We start from the raw sequence: 16,479 nt of genomic DNA on the forward strand, positions 1-16,479 counted from the left end.
TAATTAAACTTTTGAAAGGTACAAATAATGGCAGGGAACAGATGGAAGACTCAACATATTTGCTTATAGCACAATATACATCTTCCCTTAAACTTCCTGTTAATCTTACTGTAACCAGTCTCCCAAAATGGATTCCCATTGCTTTTACCTGCAACAATGCAGAAACCTCACATTGCATCTTGAAAAGTGAGGCAGAGGCATACATAAAGTAATGGATCATTCGTGAATTAGTGATTAGTGAAGTATTGATGTGTTAATTGTAGTGTAGAAGGTTTAATGATCATGGGAACTGCACGCATAATCCACAATGCACCATATTGCTACAAACTTAGTCCAAATGTGTAGACAAATATAGCATAGAGTATGAATGTATATGCAGCTGTCATGTAGTACTCTTCCCTGTCTTTCTTCAAATGATGCCACAAACATAATATAAATATGCATGCAGTAAATGACAATATGACAACATGTAGATAGTTGTGAGAAGATGATCATTAGGAACAGCACCAGATTAATTTAGAAAAGCACTTAACTGGGGCTCCTCAGTGTCTAGTCTGTAAAGGCCCAGGTCAGACCTCAGCAAAGTCATTAGATGACGAAGACCAGGAGTCAATTGCAATAGGACATGGCAAGTTAGCCAGACTTCTTTTCAGTTTGAACAATGTAAAACAGCGACTGATTTGCTTTTGTGGCATAGCAGTGAGTTCTTTCCAATTCCAAATTCTGAAAAAGAGAGAAAAATGCACATTGTCAAACTTAAATGCATATTGAAGAAGCAGGAAGACTGTTATTCAATTAGAAATTAATTCCACAGCATTCCACAATATGAAAACCTGGCACACTTACCTGAATTGCTTTGATGATTACATAATCATAGTTCAATGAATCAGAATGTATAATGTTGTGTGTCCATCAACATGTGTAAATAAATAAAACATACAATTTTCTCCATAATTATTGGCACTCTTCATAAAAATGAAGACCATCTGAAAACCATCAGTGTCATAATTATTAGAACCCCTAACAATTATTGTAAACAAAATCTAACAAAGTGATATTGGCAGTACAATTTTACTTCATTTAATTAATCTCAATATAAAGGTATAAATGAATCTCAATATAACTATATTGTGTCATTCTGTCACTTTCTGTTTTCTTCATTCCCGCACAAACCCAAGGATATCAATGATTCTGAAAAGTTCTGCATGGGGGAATGTTAACAAATGCCTCCAAATGTATCATAAATTATAGGAAAAGACTCATAGCTGTCATCTTTGCCAGGGGTGTTTCAATAAGCATTAAAACCAGTAATTGTGAAACCTGTTTTTTGGATTCTATGATTCAATTGAATCATTAATAAAGCACACTACTTTACACATGTTGGAAAGCTCATATGTTTAAATTTATCAAGGGTGCCAATAATTCTGGAGCACACTGTATATAACAATACATACATTAAAAGCTGATGAGTGCCCAACAAAATCTCTAGGAACTGCAGGAACAATACTGGCAAGTGTCTTGCAACCCTTAAAACACTATTGTGGCTGTGCCATTCTTATCTGATTATAAAACAGGAATGATTCACAGTATAGTTTCAGCACATGAACAGAACAGTGTGTAGGATATGAAAGCTGTCTGTGGTTTCAGGTACATGTGATCCTTCAACTATATACACTACTATCCAACAACTGATGAACAAAGCATCCTTTATTCATATGAAAAAATTATGAAGAGAATAAAGGGATGAACCATTAACTTGTCTAACCAGCTCCTGGTTCCTCATATATTTTCCATCTCTCATGAAATCAGAGGAATAACTACAAAGATCTGGACGCATACGGACCTCAGCAAATATGGTCCGAAGGCACTTAGTCCCATGGATTCTAAATCCTCAATCGGTAATGGACACCTCAACTGAACCTTCAGGACCTGTGCAACAAGACGGTGTGTAGACACAATTGTTAAAATAATTACCTACTGTTTCCTAAAGAAACATTATGGGCTTGATTTCAGTCAACAGTGTCAATACAGAAACTGTCGATTCATTTGATATTGCCTCTGTCCTTTATTTCTTTCAGGATCATTAGCCCCCATGGAGTCCAGTGAAAGGCCAAAACATTTTTATTGCTGGGCTCTGGTCTTAACTGCAATCCTCTGCTGTCTACTTGTCATTACATCTATAGTGCTGGGAGTCCTCTGTGAGTAAATTCCTTATTTGGCTACAAGTCATGTACAATATCTACATTGTAAACTCAAAGTAATTACATTCACACAGTTTTTTTGAGTGAACTACCTCAAAGAAATTAAGTTAATAAATGTAATGGTCATGTGGAGTAATTCAAAGAAATATGTCAAATTAATTAAATGTTTTGCTCTCTGTGTACTCATCATTGCATTGGATAACACATGCTGTTCACTTCAAATGATAAATGTCCAAGGATAGTTAAAACATTTAGATTCTGTCTATTTAATGCGTTTTAATTATTGGTTCTAAAATAATTTAAGGGACACCAACAATAAAATTATGAATTAAGCTTACTACTAATCCTACTAAAACCATTTACAATTTCATGGGCTTGTGAACACAGTAGCTTTACGAAATGTGTAAATAAAATGTTTAGCTCTCTGTGAACTCATCTAGTGGTTAAGGTAAATGACTGGGACATGCAAGGTTGGGGGTTCTTATCCCGGTGTAGCCACAATAAGATTCACACAGCCGTTGGCCCCTTGAGCAAGGCCCTTAACCCTGCATTGCTCCAGGGGAGGATTGTCTACTGCTTAGTCTAATCAACTGTACGTCGCTCTGGATAATGTTAATGTAATCTCAAATGAGTAGGCCAAGTCACTTCTTTTATTTACACATTATTCAAATGATATTGAAGACAGCTGAAACATTTAAATTCTATGTAATGTATTTGAATTATTGCTACTAAAATGTATTTCAGCTATACTTAAAAGGCATACTATGCAGGATTTTCACCTTTAAAATATTGTAACAAATATGCTCAGTCAATACTATGATACACTGACAACCTGTGCTCGTGTTCACTTCTACCTTGCTAGTCTACTTGGATTTGTTATTCTAAAAACTCCCCAGGCTGCTTCTGGGCTTGGATCTTTCTTATTTTTGTACTGTATCTGAAAAGCATGTGTCCAATACACTGAACTCATTCTGAATACGTTCAATGATCCAATGGAAGGAGGGCAAGAATAGACGTATATGGATTGGCAACTACAGTGGTGAGCTGGGTTTGATAAGAGGCTTACCATTAAGCAATTGGCTTGCTAGCATTCGGTAACATTACAGTAGGTAGCTGCCTTTATTAGCTAAATTCAGTTTTGTATGTCAGCTGGCAAGCCATGATAGTAGGGTCCCACTGCACAGCATTGCTTATATTTTCAGGAGATTCTACCAGCTTATTCCTTTCCTGGGCATGGAACTTATGCCTAGCCTTTCAGACTTTTATAAGACTTTCAGATATCACTTCAGATGTCTGATACAAATATAATAGATTGATGTGTTTGTGAGTATGCATGCTTATGTTATAGAATTGTGCTTCCTTCCAGGCAGGCTAGAAGCAGACTGAAATCCACTGGTGGTAGGTATTTGTGGGGATTTTGGACCTTTCCTCTATGCAAGCTCCTTAACATTCTTGGGTTTGTGCTTATCAACTGCTCTCTCCAGTTCAGCCCACAGGTTTGCATTTGGATTGAGGTCTGGTGCCTGAGATAGCCACTGCAGAACATAGATTTTGTTGTTACAGAACCATTTCTGTGTGGATTTTGATACTTGATGGAATCTATTATACCATTCATTTTAACCAGTGCCCCTGGACCTCTGAATTTAAAATAGTCCCAAAGCATCACAGGCCTGCCACCAAATTTCACTGTGGGTGTGTTGTGCATCTTCTTTTATGCATCTCTATTTAAATGGCAAACATGCCGATGCTAGATAATGTCGTGTCTAGGAAACCAAATCTTCAATTTGTCATACTGATGTGGGTCACAACCTCAACTGATAATCCAATTCGATTTTGTAAGTAAGGTGACCACAATCCTTGCTTTTTAATATTCCTCAATACCTGTCCCCGTGCACAATGATCATGGCCATGTGCTTCACTGATTAGTTGGGTTAGTAGTGGTACCGGAACCACAAGCAATCCCTCCACATTTCGCCATAACCCATCCGCGCCTTGCATAGCCCCTCGCCTGGCCCAGTCTGTTTTTTCCATATTATTCGCCTCCAGTTGTGCTTCCCTTATATCGACTAGTGATGGTTGTGAATGTAATAGCATTGTCGGTGCAACTAATGAAACTTTACTTCCTGAGGCTTGTCTTGCTGCCTCATCAGCATTATTATTGGCCATTATCACAAAATTGTTTCCCTTTTTATGAGCTTGACATTTGACTATCGCCAACTGCTTTGGTTTCAACATTGCCAATATTAACTCCAGAAACTGTTCCTTATGCTGTATATCAGTGCCATTCGTTTTTTGAAAACCTCGGGCTTTCCACACTGCTCTGAAGAAATGGCACACCCCATGAGCATACGCAGAGTCAGTATATATGTCTGCGTCTTGCCCTGCCATTAATTCACATGCTCTGGTTAGGGCCTTTAGCTCTGCCAGCTGTGCTGAGCAGGGTTGTTGACATCTCTCAGCTTCTAAGGTCACCCACTTGGCACCTCGCTTTTCAACTACTGCATAACCCGAATGTATTCCTCTGTGATCTAAGTAACTCAAGCCATCCACAAACACGATTATTTTATCCTCCTGTTGCAATGGCTCTGTTTTTAGATCTTCTCGTAATTTCATGAACTCTTTGCTCTCCGGGACACATTCATGAGGTATCCCATCACCTGGGAGTGGGACATATTCTGCTGGATTTACTGTATCACACTTGACAATGTGATGTCTGAAAAAGCTAACAACATTTGATACTTGTGTATTCTGGCAGGTGTCAACACAAATTTTGCCTGGTCTAACATTTCTACAACTTTGTGATACGTGTATATTCTTACCGGGTACCCCATGGTGACTGAAACTGCCTTTTGATAGGCTTCCCAGACACCTGCCAGATCCTGGTAACATGGAGGAAAAGCAGAAGCAACACCATCCAATTTAGCGCTGTAATATGCCACGGCTTGTTTTCTTTTACCCACATGTGTTGTTTGCATTAGTACCGCTGTCATATATCCCCTTTTCGTTGTTACATATAGGTCAAATGGGTTTTTATAATCAGGGATCGCCAGTGCAGGTGCTTGCATTAATTATTTCTTAATACAGTTAAAGGCGGTCTCTGCCTCTGTATCCCATGTTAATCTGTTTGACAATTTTTCTTGGCCTGCCTCTTTCATTATTTTTCTCAATGGTTGCGTTTTTTCAGTGTATGCTTCCACCCACTCCATGCTAAACCCCGTCATTCCCAAAAATGTCATCATTTGTCCCACTGTCTGGGGTTGAGGAATTCGCATTATTGTTTCCAACTGTTTGTTTGACATTCCTTTACCGCCAGCCGAGATTACTCTTCCCAAATACTCCACCTCCTGAGAGCAGAACTGCAGTTTTTTCCTGGACACTTTGTGCCCCCCCTTGGCCAGTTTCTCCAGCAGCTTCATGCTGTCATTTATGCCCTGCTCCTTTGTGTCTGCACATAACAATAAGTCATCAACATATTGCAAAACCCCACTTTCAATATCCAAATCATTTTTCAACACTTGGTTAAATACATGTGGTGCATGTTTGAACCCCTGCGGCATTCTGTTGTAGGTATACTGTTGATTCTCAAATGCAAAGGCAAACAGCTCTTGACTTTGTACAGCCAATGGAATGCTGAAAAAGGCAGAGCACAGGTCTATCACTGTAAACCATTTTGCGGCGTGAGGAACGTTGGTTAGCAAAGTATGAGGGTTAGGTACCACTGCAGTCATATCCTGCACTACCTCGTTAACTGCTCCCAAGTCCTGTACCAATCTCCATTTTTCCCCATCTGCTTTTCGCATTGGCAGTATCGGTGTATTATACGGACTACGCATGGTTCTGAGTACTCTTGATTTTAGCAGGCCTGCTATTGTTGTCCTCACTCCCTCCACTGCGTCTTCCTTTAGAGGATATTGTGCCGTAAAAGGACCTGTACAGCCTGGTTTTAAATACACTTTGACCGAGTTTGCTGATTTTACTTTACCCACATCAGTATCATGCTGTGACCACAACTGAGTTGGCAATTGGCCCAAAAGTTCCTCTGAGTCTAGATCCTCCCCTGATTCTTCCCGTGTTGTACCCTCTTCCCCCGGTACCCTCACCAATTGGGGCTTTCCCCACATTGAGGTACTTGCCATAATTTTGCTCATTGCGCAATCTTCGGTGCACCAAATTAAGGGATTGTCTGTCGGCCTAAAGTCAAGGTATTCTGCTTTCTTAACAATGGGACCTAAGTCCTTAGCCTGGTACCCCGGGTTGACTTTCAACGCTATGTGTGGGGCTGCATTTTGCTCCTGAAACCACTTCTCAATCCATGAGGACTTGCATACTTTTAAAGCCGCTCCTTCCTGTCCTATCAGGAGTGCAGTTGTCACTAAATGTTCTCTCTTCCTTTTATCTTCATTCCACTCCTTTTCTAGCTCTGGGCTCTGTGTGGGATCGAATCTCATATTTGTTGAATCTCATAGAATAAATCATTCTCTGGCTCCGTTGCATCCGGGATCTGAGTTTCAACGTTTTGTTTCCAAGTGTTCCATATGTTGTCGTTTACCTGTGTTTCAATCTCCCCTACCCCATATACATTTGTCATGGGATGGTTTTCCCTTTCCATATAGCACATTCCTGTTAAATCGCCGCAGTCCATGTAACAGGTGGGCTCCTGGATCCAACCAGTGGATGTGGTCTGCACGTCCCTCCACTGGTGAACCGGCTTGCAATTTTCGTACTGGGTCCATTGGGACACTGTTGGTGCTTGCACTCCCAGCTGTAAGCTGGAATAAAGCGACCCTAAAAAACTGGGCAAACACCCCAACCAAAATAACAACATACAACCCAGAAAAAACACTAGGCACGGAAATAAAGAACCAGGACAAAACACAAACCAAAATACAAATACCGGGGACAACGTCCCTCACCCACAAGCTCACACGAGCAAGAAAATAAAAAGAACCTTAGGAAGGCATCTGGCTCTATCTATCTAAAAGTTCACCGAGTTTACTTTTATTTTTACTTTGATTATCTACTGCAATTAGAATCAGATAAATACCAGCTATCATAAATACTACCACTACCAGCATCATCAAAATTGCACTGATTCTGCTGCCCTTTCCACTGATTGGCTTGCCCACCATTCCCTGGCCCTCCCTTAATTTGGTTCCCACCCATTTGTAGTTCCCCCCTTTGTATATTACCTTACATAGCCACTGGATGCCGGAGAAGTTCTAGACCACCGCTGGCCGGGGTGCCATCGGGCTGCTCCATGGTTCAGGTGTGGGGGGTGCTTTTTTTTTCTTTGGCTTTCAGCTCCTCCAGCTGCATCTGCAGTAGTTTTCTTTGAATGTCTTTAGCTTGATCTTCCAGCTTTTTTCCTCTTCTCGCTGTCTCTCTACAGCGTGCGCCACATGATCCACAAACTCCCTGTGTGTCATGGTGTTCTGTCCATTTCGGTTATCAGCCTCCACCTGCGCAGCACATACATTGTCAAATGGCCCACTGTCCACTGCTGTAGGTTGCACCTGGGCTCTGACAAAGCCAGCCTGCTTGAATATGTCCAGCATTGTTTCCATCCCCACAACCTTCCCCAGGAGAGCCTTCAGGCCCCCCACAGCCAAGATTCGGCCTGTCATCTCCTCCAGCACCTCCAGCATCTTGAACCAGTGGCTCACTCCATTCTGTAACTCAGGGAGATTTGTTATTACATGTTGCATGTTGCTTGAGTGGACCAAGGAATGTATCGAGGTACAGCAGCCCTAATTAATAATGGCCCTACTATTTTGGGGAGCTCCTCCTTATCGCTAAACCGTATGGTTTCTGTGTTGTTCTTGTTTTATTTAATAAAAAAATAAAAAATAGTTTTGTATCACCCAGCCAAATCTGCATCTGTTTTCACCCCCCTTCTCCACACTCCTCCTTCCCAAGGCCACCCCCACCTTTTCATTTTTTAGTTTTGTATCCCCCTCCCCTTTTCCTCCACACGTCCCAGCGTCTGTGCATCATACGGAGGAGGAGTCAGTCATCACTTCGTTCTCTACCCGCCGCCATTACACTCTCCTTCTCCTCCACATATTTTTCTTATCAAACGGCCATTTTGCCACCATTTTCTTAGTTCTTTTTTATTTTTTTGGTTCCACTTATCGCAGATAGTTTCTATCTCCTGTATACATTTAGGATACACCCCCGCTATTATCTTAACCGCCGTTTTCTTTTTCCCACAATTTATAACACACTTTTATGAGAGATCTATCTTGCAGGAGCCCCTTCTTTGGTTTTTTTCCTTCCAAGTCTCTGGCCCCTTATCACAAAACACTTTTAAACACAATTTCAACACAAAATATACTTTTATCAGAGATCTTGCAGGATAACCTTTTTGGGTTTCTTTCCTTCCAAGTGACACACCTTAAACCGTTAGCAGCAACAATATACCTTCAGTCCACAGTATCAATATACCTTCAGACTTAATATGAGTTCTGCTTCAACAAAAACACTTTTCAACACAATTTATATCACCCCTTAGAAGTTCACACACACACTTAGTTCATTCATTCACCCTGTGTGTTTCCTGGAGACTTTACTGCGTTTTTCCCCTCAATTTAGTTGCCGGGTTAGTTATACGAGAGAATGTTGCCTCCGGCATCCGGGAGAGGAGATCAGAGTTGTTAAATACTTTCATTCCCTGATTCCAGTGGAGGGAGTGAGGACGTATAATGCAGCTGCAGCTTATCAAAAAGTACTCTCCGCCCTGGTCGCCAGGAGCCAGGAGCTTCTCTTTCTCTTTCGTATCGAGCCCCCAAATGTCGTGTCTAGGAAACGTCAGAGTCCAAATCTCCAATTTGTCGAAAAACATCTTCGCGAGGGAAAAGACGACACCACGGCAGCAAGTTCTTCAGGAAAATCAGACTTTATTAGCAGCAGCGCATAAAGCCGGATCAGTTCTCCAGAACTGAACCCCGACTGTCATTTTTACACCCATTTTATACACAGTTACTCCACCTACAACTCCTCCTCAAACCTCATTCTGGCAAATCACCCACACTGTTCTTATCATAACTCCTCCCAACGCTCCTCCCACAACGTCATTGTGGCAAATTGCCAACTGTCCTTATGCTCTGCCAACTCTGTACAAAGTTCAGGCCATTCTGCCAACTACGAACAAAGTTCAGGACTCCCCCTGTCCTCACTTCACCCCGCACCTGCTCTTGGCAAACTACCAGACCTCATAAAGTTCTGGATGCCCCCCCTCTAACACACACGTCATCCATACACGTCACTCTGTATCTTTCGTTTTTATAAGACAAACTAAGCAGCAGTAATCATTGAAAATATACAGACAAACTAAACATTTCATTAATATTCACTTCTAATATACTTTTCTAATACACAGACATACTAAACATTTGATTAATTATTCTCTTCTAAGGGAGTGAATGTACGTTTCATTCTTTGCATTCTTTGCTCTCATTTCAACAGTTTTCACTGTGGTTTCTTGCGTTTTCATAAGCTCAGCTATAATTAATGTTCTAGGTCAAATAGATACACTTCTGGCATAAAACATTGAGAGTCCCGGAGAAATCAGCTGTCAAGGCATATCCCGCTTTGCCTGTGTCCTTGACAGTTCGAGACGCCTCCCCCCCAGCTGGCTGGCTCACTGTGTAATTCTAGCACAATTTAGCAGTTAATCAGTTTGAAACTATACAGGGTACATATCATACTTTAATATGGATATATTGATACACTTTTAGCAGACATCGTTGAGAGTTTTGGAGGAACCAGCCTGCTCACTAAGGTGGAGTCTGATTTTGACTTGTGATTGTTTATCATGCTTTTAGGAGGGAGATCTTTTGTTCTGTGAATTTTCCCCTACAATAACAAAACCCAGGAACTGATTGGAGGACCAATGGAATTCACGCTTTTTTGCTTTCACAAACAGTTTAGAATCTGACTGACATGGTGGCGATGCTTCTCAAGGGATAGGAAGAAGACTAGGATATCAGCCTGCAGAGAGGTCGGGATCTCCATGCCTTGGGCCAGGGATGGACAGATGAAGTTGGTGTCAGCCCAAGAGTACACCAGGGCTTGCACAGGGCACTGGACACCTCTCCACGTGAGCAGGACGTGTAACGTGGAGCAGAAGATGGAGGCGACTGGAAGATGGAGTCAAGAAAGCGCCCATGAGGACCTCCTCAGGCATTGTCTTTTGCTGGGCACTTGAAGAGGAAATGTCCCAAAGCCCCACAATACAGGCAAAGGTGTTTGGTGAAATGTCATGGTCATTCCTGGGGGCTGAGGCGGTGGTCAGTGCAGATAGCCAGGTCCACTACTCTGTCCAGTTCCACAGGCAGATTGCACATGGTAAATTTGTCCTGAATGTCCATCAGAAAGTCCATACAGGAAAGTGTCGTATAGGGCCTCCTTGTTCCACCCGGAAGAGGTCATCAGTGTCTGAAACACTGATACACTGCATTGTTCCTGCCTGAGTCACTGAATCTGGAATGCTGCCCCAGATGAATGCTCTGATGGTGGAGAGCCTCCAGATTAGACAGACTATATACACAGGTAACGAGACACAATGGGATTCAGGTGAGTGTGATAACACATAAGGAAACAGGTAACAGGTGCAGGGGACGTGACCAAGGAACAGGTTCAGTACAAATGTAGAAACACAAAACAGAACATGGATTTACAATACATAGAAAAGGAGGAACAGGGAAACAAACTAAGAAACAGGGGCATGGGATGTGATATTCTGCAGCGGTCATCTCAGGCGCCAGATTAATCCAATTGAAAACCTGTGGGCTGAACTGAAGAGGGAAGTTTATGAGTGCAAACCTATAAATGTGAAGTATCTTGCAAGATTCTGCCGAGACGAATGTTCCAAAATCCCTCCAAATGTGTTCCAACTAAAAGGTGGCTTAATGCCTTTTATTTACTCAAGAATACAACAAAGGTTTAACAAAGAAAACAAGCCAATCTGGCAACCCAAAATCCTGTGAAGGAACTCTAACCAAGATTTGCTCTAACCAAAGTCCTGCAGCACTGCGCACAAAACAGCAATTGGCCATAGCTACAGAGACGGCAAGGAATCATAGCGATATCCAGAATGGGGAAGAAATGGGATCAAAGTGTATACTATTGTGGAATGGTTGTTAGTGCCAGACAGGGTTTTTAATCTTCAACCCTGTCAAGCATTCCACCACTGGCTGTTATGCCAAAAATTATGGAACATTGATTTTGGTGATATCTATTTTTTATTAAATTAATGTTTGATTTTGGTTTGGGATAGGCCATTTGCTGGAATGCTTCAGTACAGTAAGTTAAGTGTTTGAAACAAATGTTTAGATTATAATTATGCTTTTTGTTGGTAAGCTGTGCGTTCTGCAGTTTGAATGCCCTTCAGTTTGAAAGCAACCGCAAACAGGCGAAAATACATATGCGCTTCTTTAGACGCTACTTCATGTTTCACGAGGACCATTATACTCATTGTGCTCAGCTGGACCACCCTTGCTTTGTTTGTGATTGGTTACAACACTCATTCACTGAATACCACAGTTTTGTAACTGGCAAAGCTTGATTTTGTCAGTGCGGAATAAAATTGCTAAAATTGCAAGATGAGAATATCACAGCAGCCAACATTTTGAATAATTAATTGTGCAGCCCAAACCCGTAATATTTAATGTTATGCACTGGCGTCTTGGTAACCTGGGCAACAACTTTGCTTAACCCGCTGAACCCTGTGATACTGAGTCTTTGTTACTGTTGCAGTTCGCTTAAGTCTACTGTGGCAATGTCAAGTACATCTGAGGTAGTTTGGAATATTCTTTTGTCAAAAAGATAGCTAACTATTGTTTTCAATGTGTTGCCAGACAAGTGAGCTATGAGTTGGTTTCCATGGTGTTCAAAAATGACTCGCACAGCGGGGAATCCTGATAACATACACTTACACCTCCTGCTTAAGGGAAACGTAAAGATAACACACACTACATTCTGTTATAAATTATTTTTTTAAATAGTCAGATTACATTTACCATGCCATCTTTTAAAAACAATCCCTATATTTTCCACTGCTATCTTTTCAATAATATGGATAAAGACCACACCTATTAAATACACAAGAAGCTAATTATTTGAGGAAACACTGAATTGAGCCAAATTGATTACCATTGATATTGAGAAAAGTGGTACTTTAAGCACGCATTATGCAGTATGTACTATTAGAATTAAGGTAAAGTACACTGCGGTACACTCCAGAATATTATAAATACCAATATGCGATATTCCTATACTCACCAATGATTGCCTCAACCTGTTCATGCTCTCCAAGCAATCGCCACCTTAACGTGGTGGAGGGGTTTGTGTGTTCCGGTGATCCTGGGAGCTATGTTGTTGGGGGCATTAGCATTAGCCCCCATTAGGGTCTCCCAAGGCAAATTGGTCCCGGGGGAGGGGCCAGACTAAGAGCGATTCAAAGACTCCATGACACGACCACACTAATACCGAGCTACCTCGCCTGGAAAAGGGAAACCGGGGCCCCCTTCTGGAGCCAGACCCGGGAGGGGAGCTCGGAGTAGAGCCGCTGCTCCTTCGCGTCGAAAGGAGCCAATTGAGGTGGTTCAGGCATCTGATCAGGATGCCTCCTGGGCGCCTCCCTTTGGAGGTTTGCTCGTCTAACTGGGCGGAGACCCTGAGGTAGACCCAGAACCCGCTGGAGAGATTATACATCTCTCCTGGCTGGTGAACACCTTGGGATCCTCCAGGAGGAACTGGAATGCGTTGCTGGGGAGAGGGACGCCTGGAATACCCAGCTTAGCCTACTGCCACTGCGACCGAACTCCGGATAAGCGGGTGAAAATGGATGGATGGATGGATGTTCATGGACCAGAGTTCTTTACATTCTTCCATGCTGCTCCTTTTTAATTTTCCTCTTATGAGAATAAATAAAAATGTGGAAAAGCTCAAGAACTGATGTTTTACCAACCTTATGTGTAAAGTAGGAATTCTTGTAATTGTATTTATAAAAAAAAAATCTTAAATAACCAAGATGAAATTCCATAGCTCAGTCAAACACCGTTTTTTCTGCACTTCAACGTAAGTGTGCCATTATGCCACAATTTACGTCTCCTTTGGTGTAGGTATAAATATTTAGTAGTTACTAAGCTCAACTAGTTGGGGGGACAGCAGCCAATCTTGGCTTTCTGGGTAGCTCCCTCAGCAAACGCAGCAACAGAACGAGCACCAAGGTCTCTGAATCTAGCCTGTGCCTGCTTGGATCAGCTGACGGTGATGGCAGTTCTCATCGCTCAAGTGACCCCTTTTGGCCATCTGGCTTGCTCTCTGAACACGCTTATGATTGAGTCCCACTGTGTGCATGCGCAGCTTGTGACTGCAGTGTAAAAGGAAGGAGCCGATCTGGAGGCAGGGGGCATATATGAGTACGCTTTTACATTGGTAGCAAATTGGACATTCCAATTTGGGTGGGTTTGTAACGGCTCAGAGCTCTTTCCTGATGTATTTCCAAGCACTACCTTTATATATTTTTTAAATTAGATTGTTAATGTTTCTCGTGTATTCCAGTGTTGGTGTCAGTAATTCTGCATTGACAGGGGAGCCGAGATGCTCACTGTCTTCGTTTACTGCATGTTTGTTAATATTTTATGCATTTCATTAATTCTAAATACATGGTTGTTAGAGTTATCCTCCCTCTCAGTGGAGAGCCTTGCAAACTCCTAATAGCTGGGGTTCTGTGTCTGAGACCCCCGCGAGTTTCCCTGCCGTTTGTTATTTCCTTACTGAAGATTAGACTTCTTGACCATTTTGAAAGGTCATTTTATTAATAATAATAATAATAATAATGGATTTAATTTATAATGCACTTTCCATTCGAGAATCTCAAAGTGCTACAGGAGTCAAAAACATCAGAGAATACAAATAAAAATAAAAATAACTAAAAACAGCAAAATAAAACAGCAGTATCCAGACATCATCATCACTAAAACTAAAAATGTGGGTAGGCTCTTCCAAATAGGTGGGTCTTAAGACCGCTCTTGAAAGAGTCGACTGACTGTGGTGCTCTTAGGTGGGCAGGGAGGGCATTCCACAGTTCAGGGGCGACAGAACAGAAGGCCCGGCCTCCCATAGTGACCAGCTTAGTCCTGGTGGGTTTGAGGAGGTAAGTGTTTGATGAGCGGAGACTGCGGGTGGGGGCCTGAGTCTTGACCAGCTCCTTGAGGTAGGGGGGTGCATTGCCATGGACGCATTGGTAGGTCAGCAGGGAGATTTTAAATTCTGTACGGGAGGAGATGGGGAGCCAGTGTAGTGAGTGGAGGATGGGAGTGATGTGATCATGTTTGCGCACTCTCATCAGGATCCTAGCAGCACTGTTCTGGGTGTATTGAAGCTTTTGAAGGCTCTTGCTTGGAATCCCGATGAGAAGTGCGTTGCAGTAGTCGAGCCTGGAGGAGACGAAGGCGTGGACTAATTTTTCAGCATCCTGCAGAGACAGGGTGGGGCGGAGTTTGGCTATGTTTTTGAGGTGGAAGAAGGATGTTTTACAGAGGTGTTTGATGTGGGCCTCGTAGTTGAGGTGGGGGTCCATTCTGACACCCAGGTTGGTGATGACCGATGACAGTGGGATAGCCTGGCCAGAAAAGGTGATGCATGTAATGGGGGATGAGTTGACCTGGTGTGGGGTGCCGATGAGGATGGCTTCTGTTTTGCCGCTGTTCAACTGCAGGAAGTGTTGTTTCATCCACGCCTTGATCTCCTCCAGGCAGATGGTGAGTGTGGATGAGGGTGACTGTGCTGATGATGGGTCCAGTTTAATGTAGAGCTGTGTGTCATCAGCATAGCAATGGAAAGCCAATCCATGCCTGCTGATGACACGGCCGAGGGGAAGCATGTACAGTGTGAATAGGGTGGGGCCGAGTACAGATCCTTGGGGGACACCACAGGTGACAGGCTGGGTCTGGGATTTAGCACCTCCCAAGGAGATGCACTCGGTTCTTTCGGAGAGGTATGATTTGAACCAGTCCAGAGTGGTATTGCGGAGTCCAATGGTGGAGTGAAGGCGGTGTAGGAGGATGGTGTGATCGACGGTATCAAAAGCGGCTGTGAGATCCAGGAGGATGAGGAGGGAAGGAGAGCCAGCATCAGCTGCCATGAGAAGGTCGTTGGTGACCCTGACCAGTGCTGTTTCAGTGCTGTGGGCGGAGCGGAAACCGGACTGAAATTTTTCGGCAAGGTTATTGCTTTTCAGGTGATGTTGTAGCTGGGTGGCGACTATTTTCTCCAGGACCTTGGAGAGGAACGGGAGGTTGGAGATGGGTCTGTAGTTTGCATGAAGTTCCGGGTCTAGGGTGGGTTTTTTGAGAAGGGGAGTGATAATGGCCATTTTCAGAGCTGGTGGGACGTGGCCGGACTGTAGGGAGTGGTTAATGGCTTCTGTGATCAAGGGGCTTATGGCTTTGATGTGCAGTTTGACCAGGGCTGTGGGAAGGGGGTCCAAGGAGCAGGTGGAAGGCTTAATTCGGCCGATGGTGTCCTCAACCTCTTGCTGCGTGGTGGGAGAAAAACAGCAGAGAGGCTGGGAAGGCCCAGGCTGTGGGCTAACAGTCGGCCCGGATGAAGAAGGGGGGGCGGAGACGGAGGAACGAATGTTTTCAACTTTTGTTCTGAAGAACGCAAGGAATTCGTTACACTGTTCTATTGTGGCTGCTCTGTTTGTGGGGGTTTGTGGTTTTAAGAAGTGGTCTATGGTTGAGAAGAGCTGTTTTGAGTTGCCAGGGGTGTTGTTAATGATGTTAGAGAAGAAGTTAGCCCGTGTCTCACTGAGTGCCTTTGAATAGGCCTTTTGATGGTCCCTGTAGGCCAGTTTGTGGACCGTTAGTCCAGAGGCAATATGACGCCGCTCAAGGACATGCCCAGCCGTCTTCATTTTTCGTAGCTCGCTGGTGAACCATGGAGCTGAGCGAGAGAAGGTAACGGATCGAGTTTGTAGTGGGGCATGGGTGTCCAGGAGACTGCTCAGGGATGAGTTGTAGAATGCCACTGATTCAGTGGCTGATGAATGGGTGGCAGAGGAGAGAAGGTTGAGGTCTGCAGTCAGGGTGTCTGGGTTAATGTTTTTTAGGCTTCTAAAATGAATTTGACGTTTGGGTTTAGTGTGGGAGGGGGGAAATGGCAGGATGAAGGAAATGACCTTGTGGTCGGACACGCCCATTTCATAGGCGACCAGATTGGCGGTGTCAGTGATGACCAAATCCAGTGTGTGGCCCTTCCTGTGTGTGGA

The 16,479-nt window shown here is 43.2% G+C and overlaps 1 protein-coding gene across 1 annotated transcript in view; it reads left to right on the plus strand.

Annotated features, from left to right (window-relative positions):
* The first annotated feature begins 1,826 nt into the window (after nucleotides 1-1,826).
* The window catches only part of LOC133122138 (CD209 antigen-like), a 29,038-nt gene continuing 14,385 nt past the window's right edge, over nucleotides 1,827-16,479 (plus strand). Inside the window, exons 1-2 of the mRNA XM_061231881.1 lie at nucleotides 1,827-1,944; nucleotides 2,079-2,198. Of these exons, the coding sequence (XP_061087865.1) occupies nucleotides 1,854-1,944; nucleotides 2,079-2,198 (211 nt within the window). The 5' untranslated portion in view covers nucleotides 1,827-1,853. The remainder of the gene's footprint in view (nucleotides 1,945-2,078; nucleotides 2,199-16,479) is intronic.

This window comes from Conger conger, chromosome 2 (assembly GCF_963514075.1).
Source record: "Conger conger chromosome 2, fConCon1.1, whole genome shotgun sequence".
Classification (NCBI taxonomy): Eukaryota; Metazoa; Chordata; class Actinopteri; order Anguilliformes; family Congridae; genus Conger; species Conger conger.